General features: G+C 35.7%; 1 protein-coding gene across 2 annotated transcripts in view; it reads left to right on the top strand.

Moving 5' to 3' along the window:
- LOC113556872 (zinc finger protein castor homolog 1) overlaps nt 1–17,692 on the top strand; it is an 83,072-nt gene that overhangs the window by 54,720 nt on the left and 10,660 nt on the right. For both annotated transcript variants that reach the window (XM_026962075.1, XM_026962076.1), the window contains 5 exons: nt 15,059–15,320; nt 15,409–15,607; nt 15,680–15,896; nt 16,356–17,157; nt 17,483–17,615. In XM_026962075.1, the coding sequence (XP_026817876.1) occupies nt 15,059–15,320; nt 15,409–15,607; nt 15,680–15,896; nt 16,356–17,157; nt 17,483–17,615 (1,613 nt within the window). The remainder of the gene's footprint in view (nt 1–15,058; nt 15,321–15,408; nt 15,608–15,679; nt 15,897–16,355; nt 17,158–17,482; nt 17,616–17,692) is intronic.

The raw sequence follows: 17,692 nt of genomic DNA on the forward strand, positions 1-17,692 counted from the left end.
ACAACCAGAGCGAACCTTGTGTGAATTGAAATCGAGCAAGTGTAAACAGACACGGGTGGGGTGCAAAAAAAAAGACACGCTTGTCACTCATTCAACTGGGGGTGTGTTTTTTTGTGTCATTTCTGCGTTTTTTCCGAAAAAAAAATGATATACATTCGTTTTTATGTATGTAACACGTGTACCTATAAACGAATCCCCATATTTCTTACACCCTCAAAGCGCCACCGCTGCCACTATCGTAATAACTTCGACCGCTTACCACAAGGGACGACTGAACATTTGCTCCGATGTGATTTTTTGGCTATTGTTTTAACGAGCTTATTATTTACGGAAATCTATGAAAAAAAACCCATACTCGAAAATTATAAACACTAAACATTAATAAAATTAATAATAATAATAATAAATAAATAAACAATCACCGACAGCGCTTATAAACAATAGAGTGATTTATCGGAATCCCCGAGACGTATGTTTTGATTATATTTAAAGAATTTTCCCAGCCCATATAATACACAATGTAGTCGACGAGTTTTATATTGGAGAGGTAGAGGGGAAATCCATTATCATCTGGTAAAAAATTTTCTTTTTATTGACAGTCTTTCAATCGTCTGACGTCGTTTTCTCGTCAACCGAATTTATTTATTATTTATTATACCTGTGTATACCATTATTATTGTACATAAATACTATACATACCTACATCTCTTAGTTCGTATACATCATATACCATATACATTATTTGACAATAAAAGTACAGATAAGAGTTAGTAGCGACTAAATAACGAGGATTTTGACAATGCGTTTGTTTTATATATATATATATATAATAAAAACAGAAAATAAAGCACTCGTTTGGGTTCAATCGAGTGATAATATTATAGTTTTAAGCGGCGTCGGAGTTGGGTGTGTGTGTGTGTGTATGAGCATATATGAGTATAATATGGGCACTCGAAGCGCGTGTAATAGTAATATGTTTGCGATTCAAGTATTCGCGCGGCCGGAACTGCATCGTTTCTTTCGCATTCTTATAACCCGTTTGTTGCAGAATGGCTAAAGTCCGATGAAGTGTTGTGATTTCCCACCTCCCCCGAATGTTTCGATTTTTAGGCATTACCGTCACGCACAGTCGTTTTCGTCGTCATCTCCGTACGCGTATATTATTAATATATTTTATTAGCTATACAGTAGCGATGTATAAATAATATTAAAAATATAAGAATACCTACCTACTAGTTATATTATTATACGCCGAGTTAATTAAAAAAATGTCACGTTAGGATATTTTTTGCGCACGTACACGTCCACGACGTACCACGGGCGGGCGCTTGGCTTATAATTTATAAATAATAATAATATATTATTATATTAAGAACCCGAAAGAATAATAAAATAATAACGCATTCTTCAGGTTGTCCGGCACGTACATACAAGCAGTCGCCGTAAATACATCGTAAAATGTCGCTAATTGTTATCGGTTAAAAATAATAATGTGCGTAGATAATATATGGTAAATAATATTGTATTATATTGGATAAGTGGCGCGCGTACGACGACCGGTGGATTTTTAATTATTCTGTTAGTATGCTACGGGCGCACTTCCTTACGAAGTCGATTCGGGTCAGATATTTTGGATACCTACGGTGGTTAAGAAGAGTAAGAAGAGGAGAAGGAGGTATAATTATTATCCACTGTTTCTAGATAAAATTAACTAAATGACGCGGCCGATAATTTTCCAACAGAGCGAATGTATACTATAACAAATATTGAGAAAACATTTAACATAATGCCCTATACAGTGTTTATAGTAACTTAATATTGAACGTGCAGATAATAAAATGTATAGAAAAAGAAAATCGTTCGCTGTTTCCAGTAATATACGATACGCGGACCATGTCGCTTTTGCCGGTCGAATATTATGCGTGTTACATGTCTGGCCACCGCGGCTATTCGAACGGCGCAAATATCGGTTTGCGCGAATAGAACGAGAAAAAATTAAAATAATTTCTACTAGAATAAAACCTTATTATCATTACTATATACAATAGGCATGTACATATACCTACGCCATTGTCGCAGATAATATATTACACACGCAATGAAAACGGGTAGCGCAAACACAAAGTCCGCGCACATTTACCGCCAACGTATACTTTTATATTATTATAATATGTATTTAGGTATCCTCTATGTCATCACGACCGTGTTCACAATGAGTGCGTATTTACCTTTGCGCAAGTCTTAGTCCATAAGCGATTGTACGCAGTGTTTGTATACAGGTACATTTTATAATTTGGCCAGTGATATTTAAACGCCTGAAGTATATAGATACACCTATATCGTAAATTACACTTATTTTATGATGAGCGAAAAGATCATATTTTGACTTACTGTAGATATACATGATATGGGCTAAATAATAAATTAAAATTTGATCTGCGCTGACTTGTCAGTTGCAATCCATAGAGTCTGCATGCTGTGATGTAACGCGTCTCGTAGCATAAATATGTATGTGGATAATAATATAATATTATTGAGATATCGCGAATTGTCATACGATCTATTCCACGGCCGGTCGTGATGATGAACGATAGACCTCATGCTGAAGTTTTCACGGAGACCGACATGACATGGTAAAATTCTTACTCGGTGTTGATATGATATTGTATCCACAACATTATATTATATATACCGGAACAGCGGTTTTTTATTTTATACATAAGTATATAATATAACTATACGCTGATATTATAGTAAGAGGGGAAAATATCAAAATAAACATATTAATATTACCTATATATTTAAAAACCCGGGACCCGTCGCACTAGATAATATAACATATCGATAGGTATACTTAACCATCAGTTTTTTTGTTTATATTTTTGACTTTCTTTTCAGACAGTTTTTTACGGCGTAGTTGTATTATAATGAGCGCGTTAACTTGAAAATTATAATATATTAAGCACACCGCCTTCGACGAAACCGGAATACGACTCCGGGTTCGGTGTTTGCATATTGTATACGATTTATTAGATATTAACAGTAACGGCTGCTGTTGTGCGTAAACTCGGAAAATGTCTCAATCCTATCCGTGAGGTGGCAGCAGCCACGGTTATATATTTAATACGTGCGTATGCAACATATGGTTTAATACTCGTTTCCATCCAATCGATTCGCGCCCATCTTTACAATAAACGCTTGATAATTATATAACAAACTCGTCAATTATACTTAAATAAATCATTATTATCACAGTGATCGGTAAACCGTTTGCCGGAAACTATTGGCGTCACCGCAAAAAATTTATAATACCACCGTTTATCTTTCTCTAGAAACGCGCTTGTATATGACACCTATATTGGGTATATATTATACGTATAATTATATTGCTGCAGTACACATTCATTCGCGGGTGCGTTGCGTTCGTCTTCGAATTATTATTTATTTTTCCTTTTTTTTTTTTTTTTTTTTTTTCATTATGTATATATTTATATAAAACCGACATGTGTTAATTCGCCTCGTTCACCGACCGGGTTATAATGTTAATTATCATTGTTTGCTATATATAATAACGTCGGAAACACAACGTTTGTCTGTTTTTTATTGTCCTCTAGTAATTAAGTATTTATGAATTCGTCGGTAATGCCCTTGGTTTTTTTTATTTAATTTTTTTTTTACGATACCGTTTCAGGCGCGTGTAAATGTATGCGTGCGCGCCTCTGTATATGTGTGTATGACACGCGCGCGCTTGTGTGTGTGTGTCTGTGTATGTATGTGCGGGCCCTTTGTCGACCGAATTTCAGATCGTATATACACACACTTCGAACTATGTACATGTATATAATATATAGGTATATTAGGTACTTAAACTACTACTAATAAATATTATATTAATATATTATTAATTATTATGTATTTAAAATTTGTTTTCACGCAATTTTTTTCTCGATTAATACTGTATTCTATTAAAAGCACATATGCGATTAAAACTGCTAATTAGAGTTAAAGTGTGTACACAAAAACCATTTACTCGACAGTAATAATAATAATTCGATAGTCCGCCATTAATATAATGTAAATATTTGACGTGTTCGGCAGTGTGACGCCGCGAAGCAGTTAATAAAACCGAAAAATGATTCCGTATATGTTCGTGTTTCTTTTATTATTATTATTTTTTTTTATACAATTAGCATTTCATAATATTTGAACGAGACTCTTAAATACCTACTGTTGTAGTAAATTTAATAAGTATCATATAATTATACTTAACAGTGTGCATTTAAAAATTAAAAACTTATGATAATTAATTTAATCAGGTAATTTACCATTCGTGTTTACCAATAATTTATAATTAGACAAATAGAAAAATATTGATATTTATAATCGATAATAATTATTGAGTACCTGTCGTCAATATAAATATTTATAAGACGCAAAAATATGGTAATAGTATACAATATACAATGTCATAGATACCGATGTGTAATAGATTTTTATATTGATAGTTTTAAAATAATGTGTATTATTTATGTATTAGTATTTGATCAATAAATCATTATTCGAATAAAAAGTTTAAGTCTTATATATTTATAATTTATAAATAAAAAATCAGACACAGAAAGCAAATGGGTAGGTGGTACTATAGAAAGGTCAAATTAGGTAGTTCCCAGTAGATTTCCAGAATACAAAATCAACGAAAAATCCTTAATATTTTGGGAAATCCGAGGTAAAAACCAATATTCAATTCCCGCCAAGTAGAAAAACTTTCAGCGTTATTTTTTAACTTTTTATGGTCTTAAAGTGATATTAAATTTAACAAATACCTATAGTTTTTATTTTATAAAATTTGCAATTTTAATTACGCAGACAAATACTCGCAAGGTTATAATCACAATATATGTATGCCATTTTAATTAAATTGAAAAACACTATACATTATTAAGTAGGTATGCATAATACATAATATGCAGAAAATCGTTTTCCCTTCAAAATCTGGTATATTATACAACAGTATTTTTGCCATGAAGCGAACGAAATGACGAACTGACGCAAGTCATACTGCAGTATCCTCTAGTTCTTTTATTATTATTATTATTATTAAAAATAATAGTTTTTATATTTTGCTGTATGTACTATAATAATATTGCGTACCTACGTTTGAATATCCGACGTAACGGAAATATATTGTAATATTTCCGTTAAATCAAATTAACATTAATGTCTATTGTTTTCTGTGAAAACAAAATCTAATATGTATGAGAAATATAATGTAAGTCGAAGAGAAATCAATTTTCATTTCCGAGACTTTGTTGTGTATTGTCTGTACTCACAATAAACTTACAAGAATATCGATTATTTTTACCATTTTCCCTGGAGCGTGCCACAATAGATAATCAAATTGTAAAGTAAAATACACAACATTTTCGTTTCTCGATAAACACGCGCATTTTCCCGCACAAACATATTTTTTCTTTTATTCAAAAAAAAAAAAAAAAAACAAAACAAAACAAATACGACGAAGTAACCTCCGAACTGAGTACAAATTTAGTGTAGGTCTACATAAAAAATAAATAAACCTATACCACGGTACACGCGTACCGCACACAGTAATAGCTTTCACCCATCACGGAGATTTCGAGAAAAACCTAAGGCGGCACGCGTGGGCAGTATAAAAAGACCGTTCGCGGCCACTTGTTAATTAAATACTATTAAAAATACACAGTTTAAACACTATTAAAATAAACGCGCTCGCCGATGAAGCCCGTTTTCTCGGGCCACCGCGCGTGATTCCGATCTCGTTTTGGTCGTAAAAGAGAAAATCTAAATGACGATAACAATATTATAAACATCGTATAGGTATAAGGTAAACTCGAAACGACGCGTAATATTAATTAAAAAAAAATTGAACTTTTTGAAATTTGCCACATACACATAACGCCCGCACCGAGATGGTATATTGCCCAATTATTGTGTAATGATATTTCAATTGAAGTAGCGTGTATAAAATACTTATTCTATGTGGAGATAATATAATAATATCGTGCGGGCTGTTCAAGGCTGATCTTCCATAGAAAAACATATTTCGTTCATCCGCCGCGCGCACTTTTGTCGGGTTCGTTAGTTGATACTAATAATAATAGTAATAATAATAATAATAATAATAATATTTTTATTTCTCCATCCCCGGCTCTCTGGTAATTTTTATGTAAAATAACAATTATAATAATAATAATAATATTAGTGAATATGGTGGGGAGACTATATATTGACCGATAAAAATAATTTCTGTAGTATAAATAATCGTCATCAAACTGAATAATTATATAAAATATTGTATAATTTACGTTTGTTGTTATTATTTTTGCGGTGAGAGTGAAACTACTATTATTAAAGTATATAATTATCGGTATATCGTCAGTTCATATCATAAGATATTGTAGGTATATAATATAATCTAACGACTCGTCCATTAATCCATTTTCAACCGCAACGTTCGCGCGTTAAAGGGAAAAAAAATCTACATTTCTCTTCGTCAATCATGAATTAATTATTTAAGATAAAAAATTGCCTACTCATTTTTCGCATCAGAATCAATCATAATAAGTAGTAATAACGATTACGTATATATTTCCATTCCGAAAACCATATCAACATGTTGTATTGTCAATTAAATATTAATATATTGCAAAATCCACAAACGTAAAAAATAATATTAACAATAAGTCGGTTTCGTCGAAAACTCGAGAACAATATAATATATTAACATAACGATGAAATAATATTAAGAGCGCTATTCGAAATTAAGAGCTATTATAATATTAAATATAATAATATAATGGTAAACTCTTTGCACGACGGCTCGAGTTTTCGGGAAATTTCTATCGTCTACGTCTTTATGCTGGTAATTTTTTATTTATTTTTTCAACAGTCATAAACATTTCGTTAAGGTGTATATTATTATTATTAAATATAATATTGTGTGCGCGTTATGAAGTGTACTTGTATCTGTATATGTGTATATATTTATATACGTACACGTACGCGAGAAGTTTTCGAATTACTTATGCAAAATTATGTAAAACGTAAAATGTCATATTTCGATTATTTACACGTCGAAATACATTTCCAGTTTACACGTGTATACATTTTATATTATATATATATATATATATATAAATTATAAGGTCGACGTGCTTAATATCATGTGTAATATGTATACATATACACGTAGCGGGCATGGGTTCTATATCCAAAATGCAAATTATCACTCTCGACAGTCGACACATCCGTTTCCCGTAAACGAATTAACCTCATCGTGGGGGAGCAGGGGGTTAAAATAGTATATATATTTTTTTGTGTTACTGTCGTGTGATACGCGACGAATAAGTACAAACCTACTACGTATACATGTTTTAAGCGCGTTGTTCAATAAAAATTATATTATTAATCTAGAAGAAAATAATTTTATTTCGATTCAAAATTCCGACTGTGTTTCCGTTATAACAATAAATTATTAATATAACGCACCCGTCCGGACGTGTGCGTATTATTATATAATATAAAATATACAACCAAATAGATTATACGATATGTGTACATAATATTATATTATATTATTATACGAGTATATTTATAGCTATAGGTGTATCTTGCTGTGATGCGTTTACTGGAATTGTATACGTTTTTAACATTGTCGTTTTTATAATTATAATTATTATTATTATTATTATTATTTGTTCGCGACCGTGATAGCCGATAGGTATCGTACCATTCGTACCTATTTATTTTTTCACTCATCAATAATGTATACGACGGCGGCGCTGAAAATGTCACGGTTTGCGACCGGACAGCGGAGAATGCGCGTGCGCCCCTCTCCCCCCCCGACAACCTTTCTGCACAGTTTGACGCTGTCGTGATTTTTTTTTTTTTTTATTCCATTTTTTCGCTATACAGACATAGATTCGCGTTATTTTTGTCTTATTGCCCGTTAGGATTTATGACGTGTATTATCACCCGAACGAAAAATATTCGTCATAACTGTGACGTTGCAACTTTTCAAATGCACCCGAATTATAGACCGAAAGTATAGCGTGGCGGGAATAAGACGTACATTTCGCGTAATCGTATTCTATCACCAGTGAATATTGCAGGTACGCATTTATTATAGAGTACAGCGACGAAAAAACAAATACCTCTTAGGGCGACGAGTGCAGCACCGAGAACTGTCGTCGTCGCTGTCGTCGTATGTGCGTCGAATGTCGAATATCGCAAATGTTTCGGATTCTTAACAAACAGAATAATATTATATTGCATTATGTACAGCACCTAAATCGCGTTACATTCACCAGCACGCCGTTGAATACAAACTTATTCGCGCTCGTGGATTTCTCTGTTTCGAACATTATGTATTATAATAATAATCGTGCTCGACGTAATAATGATCGCGATATAACGTATCGTTACTATATCGAATATTTTTTATCGGATTCAATTTCGCCGGACGACTATTCCGTCCACACTGAGAAGCATGCAATATATTTTATATGATATCGTGTCACATTAATTTATCAGATATGCATACATCGAATTTGTTTTTCTACAAAAATATTATGTACAATTTTCATCGTCCGACGTGACGTGGGAGTGTTATACATTGCCAGTGTCCTATATATAAATATATAGTATGTCGCGGGTGTTCGGGAAGACGACAAAGAGCAAAAAGGGGGAAGAAAAAAAAGCTCACGTATATGCCTACAACACATATTGTGATGTTTAGGTCCAGGTGGTTCGCAACCCCTTCAGAAAAAAAATATTGTATTCCTGCATAGTACGTACACACGCGTGTGTGTTTGTCTGTTTTGCCCTATAAAATGCGTATCTTTATATATAGGTTAGGTTAGTAGAAAACGTATGAAATGAAAAAAAAAAAAGGGTTATGACGAGCATTATGAAGAGTGATTTTTATATTATTTAATCATATATACGTATATATATATATATCAGAGGGTCGGTTTTTTATAAAAAGGTCGAAACTAACAGAAAAAAATAAAACCGGTCCCTCCCGTTTCCCCATACATGTCGTCGTCGTCGTCGTCGTCGTCGCCACCGCCGCCAGCATCGGGGGAACCCCGCCACGGTGTACACCTATATATTATATTGTATACGTTATTTAATTTGTGGAAAGGATTAAGGACGACCGTTTTGTCGTCGTCAACAGTAGCAGTGGCAGTGGTGCGTTTCACTAGCGCCTCGCCGAAAGAAATTAAAAAATTGTTATAATACGCAAAATGGCGCGACCCTGCTAGTTACGTAAACAGAAATCGGATACGGGATTAGAGAATTTCGCGCTCCGTTATATTATATTATTGTATTATATTGTGTACCTATACATAGGCACAACTTACATATTATGGGGTGCAGCTAGAATTATTTCCGTAAAGGGGGTAACCGCGCACGGCATATATATCCGCATACAATATAAAGCTGATAGTATATAACACACGTACATTATATTATTATACGTGTAGGTACGTGCGAGTCGAAATCCGGTTACGGTCACGGCGAATATTTTACTGTATATCGTCGTGCGTGTGAAATATTATCGGTAAGACACATTATTGTTCCTGTATGTATGGTAAATGCACCCGGATCAATAGAATCGCGTAAAAACTAAAAACGACGACACGTAAGACAAATGGATGTGGTGTCTATAATAGATAATAAATTGGACGCGTTCGTGTTAAAATGATTATTACTGTCTTGTGTAATGCCAGCACATACCGAGCCGAACCGGGTGATGATGATAATATGATAAAAGATGTGTTGTCGCGTCAATTTTCGAACAATAATTATTGTCGTTATATACCTATACTCGTTTTATTAGTGGGCGATCCCGACTGTGATTATATTAGTAATAATAATAATAATAATAATAATGCTATAACCGTTGTGTACACGCTTCCCGTTTATATATATATAATATATATGCCTATGGGTATGTATGACCATATCGTTAGGCTCTCGCCGTATAATAATAACATAATAATGATAATAATAATTTGTCACTAGTTTTTAAAACCTAATTCTCGCCTGACGACGAATCGACGATAAATAACTCGTAATAAAAACTAATGTTTATACTGGTCTTTCGACCGTTGTCGGCATTAGCGCCACAGGCTATACCTGCGAGTGAAAAAAATACGTGTTAACACAAATATGTATATATTTAAAAAAAAAAAAAAACAAATAAAAAACACACCGGTATTTGTTAAATCGACTTATAAAATAAATCAAACACTACGATAGCGTTGGCTCGAGTATATTACTTTTTTTAAACACGATTTTTTTTCTTTCCAAATCGTTATTAAAAATGAATGCAACTCAAGAATATCATAATAATATATTGGCAAACGATATAATATACTTTATACGCCATCGATAATGATAAAAAATAAAAAATCGAAACGATACTATCATACGCACGCATGCCGAAATGCGTCAAATTTATCATAAAACGAAAACTTATTTACACCTTAGCAGCAGCGTTTCACCATACGCCTATTTAATAAATATATTTTGCGAATTCGTAAAAACGGAGAGGATAATCCGTTACGAAACAAAATAATAATAAAAATATTATTTACATCTATTATAAAAACAGTCGCAATGACTATACCTATACATATTATGTATAATATTATACACGCGGGTAAGACTATCGTTCGGATCCAGATCATGCGACGACGATCGGATTGCATAATATTGTATTCGCACTTTTACCCATTGTTGGTTGATTATATATTTTTTTTTCTTACTATTATGTTTATCTTTGCTTTTTTGTTTAATCCCACGGGTATGCGGACCGTGACGCACTGGTCGAATAAAATTTATGTAAAACCACACACGAGAAAAACCGACGAAAACTGAAAAGAAACAGTCTAGGCTGCAGCGTAAAGATATACGTATAGTCTATACTTACCGCAGTTATAAAATGTACGACACTGTAATTCGATCATCTCGCGTGCAACGCGCAATAGAAAAAAAAAGCCAATAGCAATCCGAATTACAACACTTTTTGCAACAATATAAATATATACGAGTGCGGTTACAATAAACATATAAATATATAAATATATATATATACACGAGTATATACACGTATTAAAGTATAGGTACTCGCAAAAAAAAACCCCATGTACAAGAGCGTAAACCCGAAAGAAGTCATTAAGTCGCGAACGCGGGTGGTGAAAAGCTGAAGGGAGCGAGTGAGAGAGAGATAGAAAGAAAAAAATGTTTTCCTCGTTGTTTCTGGCACTGAATAGATAACGGATGCCCATTAATCACGTCGAAAAAATATCACAGATTTCACTGCGTACAAAATACCTCCGGCGGCTGTGGCTGCCGCATACATAGATATTTTCTGTTAATATTTATTTTACCCACATGTTCTTTTTTAGTGTATAATACCTACTGGTTGAGAAAAATATATATACAAAAGTAAAATAAAATAAAACGATTTCTTTTTATTTCATTCCCCTACTAAATCCCGCATGCAACGCGTATATACTGCATATGTATATAATATAAATACATATATATATATACGGAGGAGTCGTGCCCACACCTCTATAAGCGTTTCGGTTTATGCTTCGTCATGACCTCATATATGTCTTTAAGACACGTTTCGTACAATTCAAATACCATTATCGTGTCTTTTCATCATCATTTTTAAATTTTCTGTAAAAGGACGTAAAAAAAAACATAGTGTTTAACCCGTGAAATCCGTATATACATAGTGGTAAAAATGGTATTTTTCATTTTTTTTTTTCTGTTAAACCATCCCTTTATAACGCGCAACCGATGAATTATGAGATAGAATATGTATTTTTTATGTGTGCGCGCGCGCCCGCGTGTATACATATGTGTGTGTGTGTGTGTGTGTGTGTGTGTGTGTGTGTGTGTGTGTCGCAGGTGACACCGATACTAAATGGATTTGTGCCCAAAGCAATTTTCTGTACACCCACGGGAAAAATGATACGCGAGAAATTCGGTACGCGTGTGTGAGTGTGTATCGTATATACATAGGGGCGAAGACGTGCGGACAGCAACGGTTAAAAAGTCGCACAATTCGCGTACATAATATATATTAAATAAAGTGAGTTTAAAAGAAAACAGTCCGATGAAAGACGCACGCGTACCTTCTGATATAAACTTATAAGAAAAATATATCTTAACCATAATAACAATATGATAATTATATATAAATAATATATAATATTAACTATAATATTATTCACTGCAATCGCCTATAATAATATTATAATTAATGTTAAATACCTATATAATATTATATACGTATGGTGTAGATTAAATAAAACGTAATTTACGAATATCATCGCGTTTAACTTGTGTTATAACACTATAAGTATATTATTATGGTATTATTATCGCATTCTTATATTTACAAGGCTGTGACGGTTGCACTGCACCCCCGTGATTTGCCTACGAGCGCGCACGACCCCGCACACCGAATGTGATGGACGGCTATAATAATAGCAACGTGGCGACCGGAATTTTCGCGAAAGCGACGGGCGTTTTGTTTTTGTTTCCTCGTGAAAAAAATACTACCGAAGTACCGACAGACTAAACCGATTTGTATTATTGAATCCGGCTTGTGTTAGTATGTATGTATATATATATATATATTATATATATATATAAGTGGAAAGACGAATTCGCAGGATAATCAATTTTAAAGTCGAAGAGGGACGTAAGGCGAGTACCGGGGAGTGGGGGGGGGAGAGAGAGAAATGTTCAGAAGTCGAGAAGAGTGGATAGGAGTAAAAAATAAATAAATAAAAATAAGAAGAAAGAATTTCCAATAATATCAACAATAATCGGTTACCATGGTGATTGAGTTTTTGTGAAACGTCTACGAGGCCTGTGCGCTTAAACTTTTTTATTATTATTATTATTATTATTTTGTTCCAGTCAGTTGTACAATAGGTACTCGAACAATGGCTAAAAAGTTTAAAGTTCGATAATGTAAAAAAAAAATACCTGGTTTACTCGGAGATCAATAGTTTTCATTAGAACAATAAAACTATGTTCATTATAAAATTCTTTTCCGTTTCATTCTTTCTTTCTTTTTTTAATTTGCGTTGTGTCGTCTTGCGGCCAGATATGAGAGAGACGACCCGAACATGCGTATTTTAACCGAATCTGATAAGTTTTCAATTTCGTGCACAATATGGACTGTTAGTGAAATAAAAGGGGAAAACGGCTGTATGGAGCCTGAATAGGTGCTTGTTGGTAGTCGTGAGTATGAGGGGGTAGGGCAATTGTAAACTTTCAATCGAAGACATTGCGACACGCCGATGATAACGAAATATTTCGTTGGCTGACGAATATTTATTTTTGTAAATTTCAATTCTTCACATTGATTCTGAGCGACGTGCGGAGTATAAGTTTGCGAAGATAAAACTTTATCTCAATATATGGGCCGGCAGATCGATCAATAATATATAATACATAATTGTGATCCGATTTTTTCATACCGCTCATTCATACCTTCAGTCCATTTTGGAATTTACTTTTTACCTAACCTTTTAGGTTTTTTTACGTAAACAACTGCACTTGTCTATAGTATAGGAATCTTACAAATTCAAAAAAGGTGTCTATACACTGTACAGTTTATACACATATAGCGTACACCTACATTACATACAAATATTATTTAGGTACAATTATCACCTTTTTCGTTTATTTATTTGTTTATTTTTTTTTTTTTCTTAACTCGTAAAACACTATCCGTGTCAAGGGCGGTGTGCAGCATAAGACGCGCGTTTACCTATACGATTATGTATACGAGGAATGACTTGCAACTGCCGAGCATCATGCACTGCGCGCGCACAATAACGCTTTTATATTATTATTATTATTATATTATGCACGTTTGGTCTCAGGGTTTGGTCTAGTTGAGTGCGTGTGTCTTGTCCCACGTGATTTCCTTGACGTCACTCGATACGATCGCGCAATGACAAACCGGGAAAATCAAATACGAAAATATTATAATACGCGCGGGCTTTAATAATGTTTGTTATCACGTAGGTAACTTCTTTTGCATCGTGGCGATTAGAAGACTGTTTTGGGCGTATCAAATTAAAATGTGACAGTTGCAGTGACATTGTTAAGTCGTCGACCGTAGTATAAAAAAGCTACCGCGGTCGTTGTTTACCGGATTTATTAAAATTAATGCTGAGAATCGGTACAGGGCAAAAAAAAATAACGTCACGTAATATTAATATATAAAAAAATAAAATAATAATCTTACAAAACCGACAGTATAAACTCCTTAAAAAATATAATATATAACACAATGTAGCGCGATTCCCTTTTTGATAAATTTCCCTTTTTAAACATCACATGTTTCATTGTATTCGCGGTCTTTTTTTTTTCACAAAAAGACGGTGACCTTTTTTTTTCTTTTTTTGTCGAAAGGGTTGGTCTCACTCACGAAGGATTTATTATTTCGTTTCCACGCGCACCTGGACCAGCACTGCAAGTATACGTAATTATGGGAAAACAGTCCGGCGCGTCTCTCCCGGTTGCGTGTGTCACCCCTTTCGCCCAGCATCGGGTTACGCGTCTGCCACCTTATATTTTTTTTCCACAAAAAAACCATTCTGCAACTTTATATTATGTACTGTTATTATATATTTTTGTATTACATGCGTACAAAGAAAGGTTTTTTTCGGGGTAAAATGAGGTGACACGGACAGCTCGGGTTACCGGGAACACAATGATTTAACCCTATCCGGTGGCTTCTCGTATTGTCGTTATTGTTTTGTTTTCGCAATATACGGATTCTTTATAGAGGATTTGAAAAATTCGCTCATTTTTCTCATGGCCTCGCTGAGAACCGAACGGGTAACCCGACACCCGGCCTAAGATGACTTATAAGTCGCGTGTTTTAATACATAAACAATATATAATAAATATATGCTCGTACACATTACATCGTGTTATATATAAATTTCATTTTTACTTTTTTTCACAGATAACGGAATATCAAAACGATCCCTAAGTCCGTTGGCGCTGACGACTACTAGACCTGAATCTCAGACGACCGGAGTTTCCTCGATCGCTTCGGCCCTCAATAACGTCACCATGGTGTTGCAAGGAGCATCGTCCAACGTTGGCGGCAGTGGTGGAGGTAGCGGGTGCTCGACGCCGACCAGTGGTGATTACTCGCGTTACGTGAGAAGGTTCAGTAGCTGTCAAGAATGTGGATCAGCCCGGTGCAGAGATTTGAACTACAGGTACGGCGACGACTTCTTGCAAAGCGACTCGCCCGAAGTACAGTGCGAGACAGTGTTAATATTATTGTTATTTGTTTTGTTCTCGCAGAGAGCACTTCCATTGTCTTGACTGCAACTCAAGAGTGTTCGTTAAGAAAGAAGAAATGATCAGACACTTCAAATGGCACAAAAAGAGGGACGAGAGCTTGCAACACGGTTTCATGAGATACTCGCCTAGTGATGACTGTTCGGACAGATATCAGGGATGCAGTCACAACCGCAAGCAAACACATTATCATTGCATTCAAGTGAGTTATAGAAATTTTAAAATATAATATTAACTCGTCTACAGTTTACAATATCGTAATTTTGTTTTGCAGGGCACCTGTGATAAAGTATACATAAGCACGTCCGACGTGCAGATGCACGCAAACTATCACCGAAAAGATTCGGCCATAATACAAGAAGGGTTCCAAAGGCTTAGAGCCACGGAAGAATGTCGGACACCGTACTGCGCGTTCTACGGTCAGAGGACAACACATTTTCACTGCAGGCGTGATCACTGTCAGTTTACGTTTAAAAACAAAGCCGACATGGGTGAGTCTCGTTGAATGATTTCGAATTCATATTATTCGTATCCCAAACTTAGGGAAAATGTTATACTTATTATGCATTTTTCACTATTTCATATTTTTCTTAGCCGCATTAAAACCTCTATTCTATGGTTTTTAGCACTAATGACTGTTATTGTAGGTGTTGTATATTATTACGTACATATTATATTGTATACTTATCATACGTACATACCTATCTACAATAATGTTATGATTATTATTACGTTGATCGACAGTACGAACAACATACACAAAATATTGACTGTCACTACTCGGCCAGTCCAATGCGACGGGGGAGGTCAGGCGGGGGCTAATGTATATATTATTTTAAAACGCGAAAATCGTGAGACGAGCAAAATTAATTATTCGTACATAAATACCGATCAAAACGCGCCCGCGTGTTATACACGACGAATAATGCACATTATCGTTATTTTTCCAGAAAAACATAAGACCTATCACATCAAGGACGAACAATTGGCGAGAGACGGGTTCAAGAAGTTCATGAAACCGGATCCGTGTGGTTTTTCAAACTGCCGGTTCTCGCAGGTGTGCAATCACATCCACTGCGTGCGGGACGGGTGCAACTACGTTCTGCACTCCAGCGGCCAGCTGTTGAGCCACAAGCGGAAGCACGAGCGCAAGGACAGCGAAATCGCGTACCGAAAGTTCAAACTGGCCCAGCAGGCCGTGATGAACATGGCCGGTAGTGGCGGCGGCGGCGGCGGCGTCGTCGGCGGCGTAGTGGTCGGCGGCGGCGTTGGCGTCGGCAACCCACCGGACCAGGTTAGCGACGACGAATGGGTGCCGTGGGACGGGAGACGTGTGGCCCACGGTGCGGCGGCCGCGGGAGATTCGCAGATGAACGAGTTGTCGATATCGCCCAGCAGCTCGCTGCAGTTCCTCCACCAGCAGGCCAACTCGCTGGCCTCGCTGTCCGCGCTCGCCGCACAGGCCGGCGACGCGGCCAGCTACAGCAACAGCTCGAGTGATGGCGGCGGCGGTCCCATGTCGCCGTTGTCCTCCACGCCGCGGGCCCAGTCCAAGATGAGCGGTGGCCACGGGTTCTTCACGGACAACTCGTCCACAGGCGGCGCGGACGGCGGGTCGCCCGAAGACGTGGAGATGTGGCCCAGATACCTGACCCGGTTCAAACCGAACACGTGCACCGGCGGTTCTGGTTGCGCGATGTCCGACACCGACCATTTCCACTGCAAAGAACCCAACTGCGAATCGCCCGTCAAGTAAGTTGTTAATACACTTTCAAAATATTATAAATATGTAATGTTTAAATGCACATACGTTTCATTCAAATTTATTTATATCCAATACTGTTCTCTGTGTGCGATTGAAATTTAAAAGTCACAATTCACAAAAAATAGTACATAATGTAAAATGATAAAATAATGTAATAAGAATAATAAATGTATTCGTTACCAACAAAAACGTTTCAATACTTTTGATTGAACAGGAAGTGTAACGACACTTTTTTACCGTGTTTGCATTATGCAAGTTACTATACACTTATTACTATGTAATCTAAATGTTTGTGTGTTTTCTCGTTTACAGGACTCAAGACGCTGCCGAAACGCACGCTCGTAATCACGACAACCAGGAACGTATCAACGAGAGTTTTTACCCGGGCGGCCCGGCATACTGTCAGGATACGTGCACCAAGGACCAACATTTCCATTGCGTTTTGGTAAGTACACAGTTTTCGCCGTTTCCGGTATAACGACATTGATCACTCGTCAAAAACACACACACACACAATACGCC

This window comes from Rhopalosiphum maidis, chromosome 4 (assembly GCF_003676215.2).
Source record: "Rhopalosiphum maidis isolate BTI-1 chromosome 4, ASM367621v3, whole genome shotgun sequence".
Lineage (NCBI taxonomy): Eukaryota > Metazoa > Arthropoda > Insecta > Hemiptera > Aphididae > Rhopalosiphum > Rhopalosiphum maidis.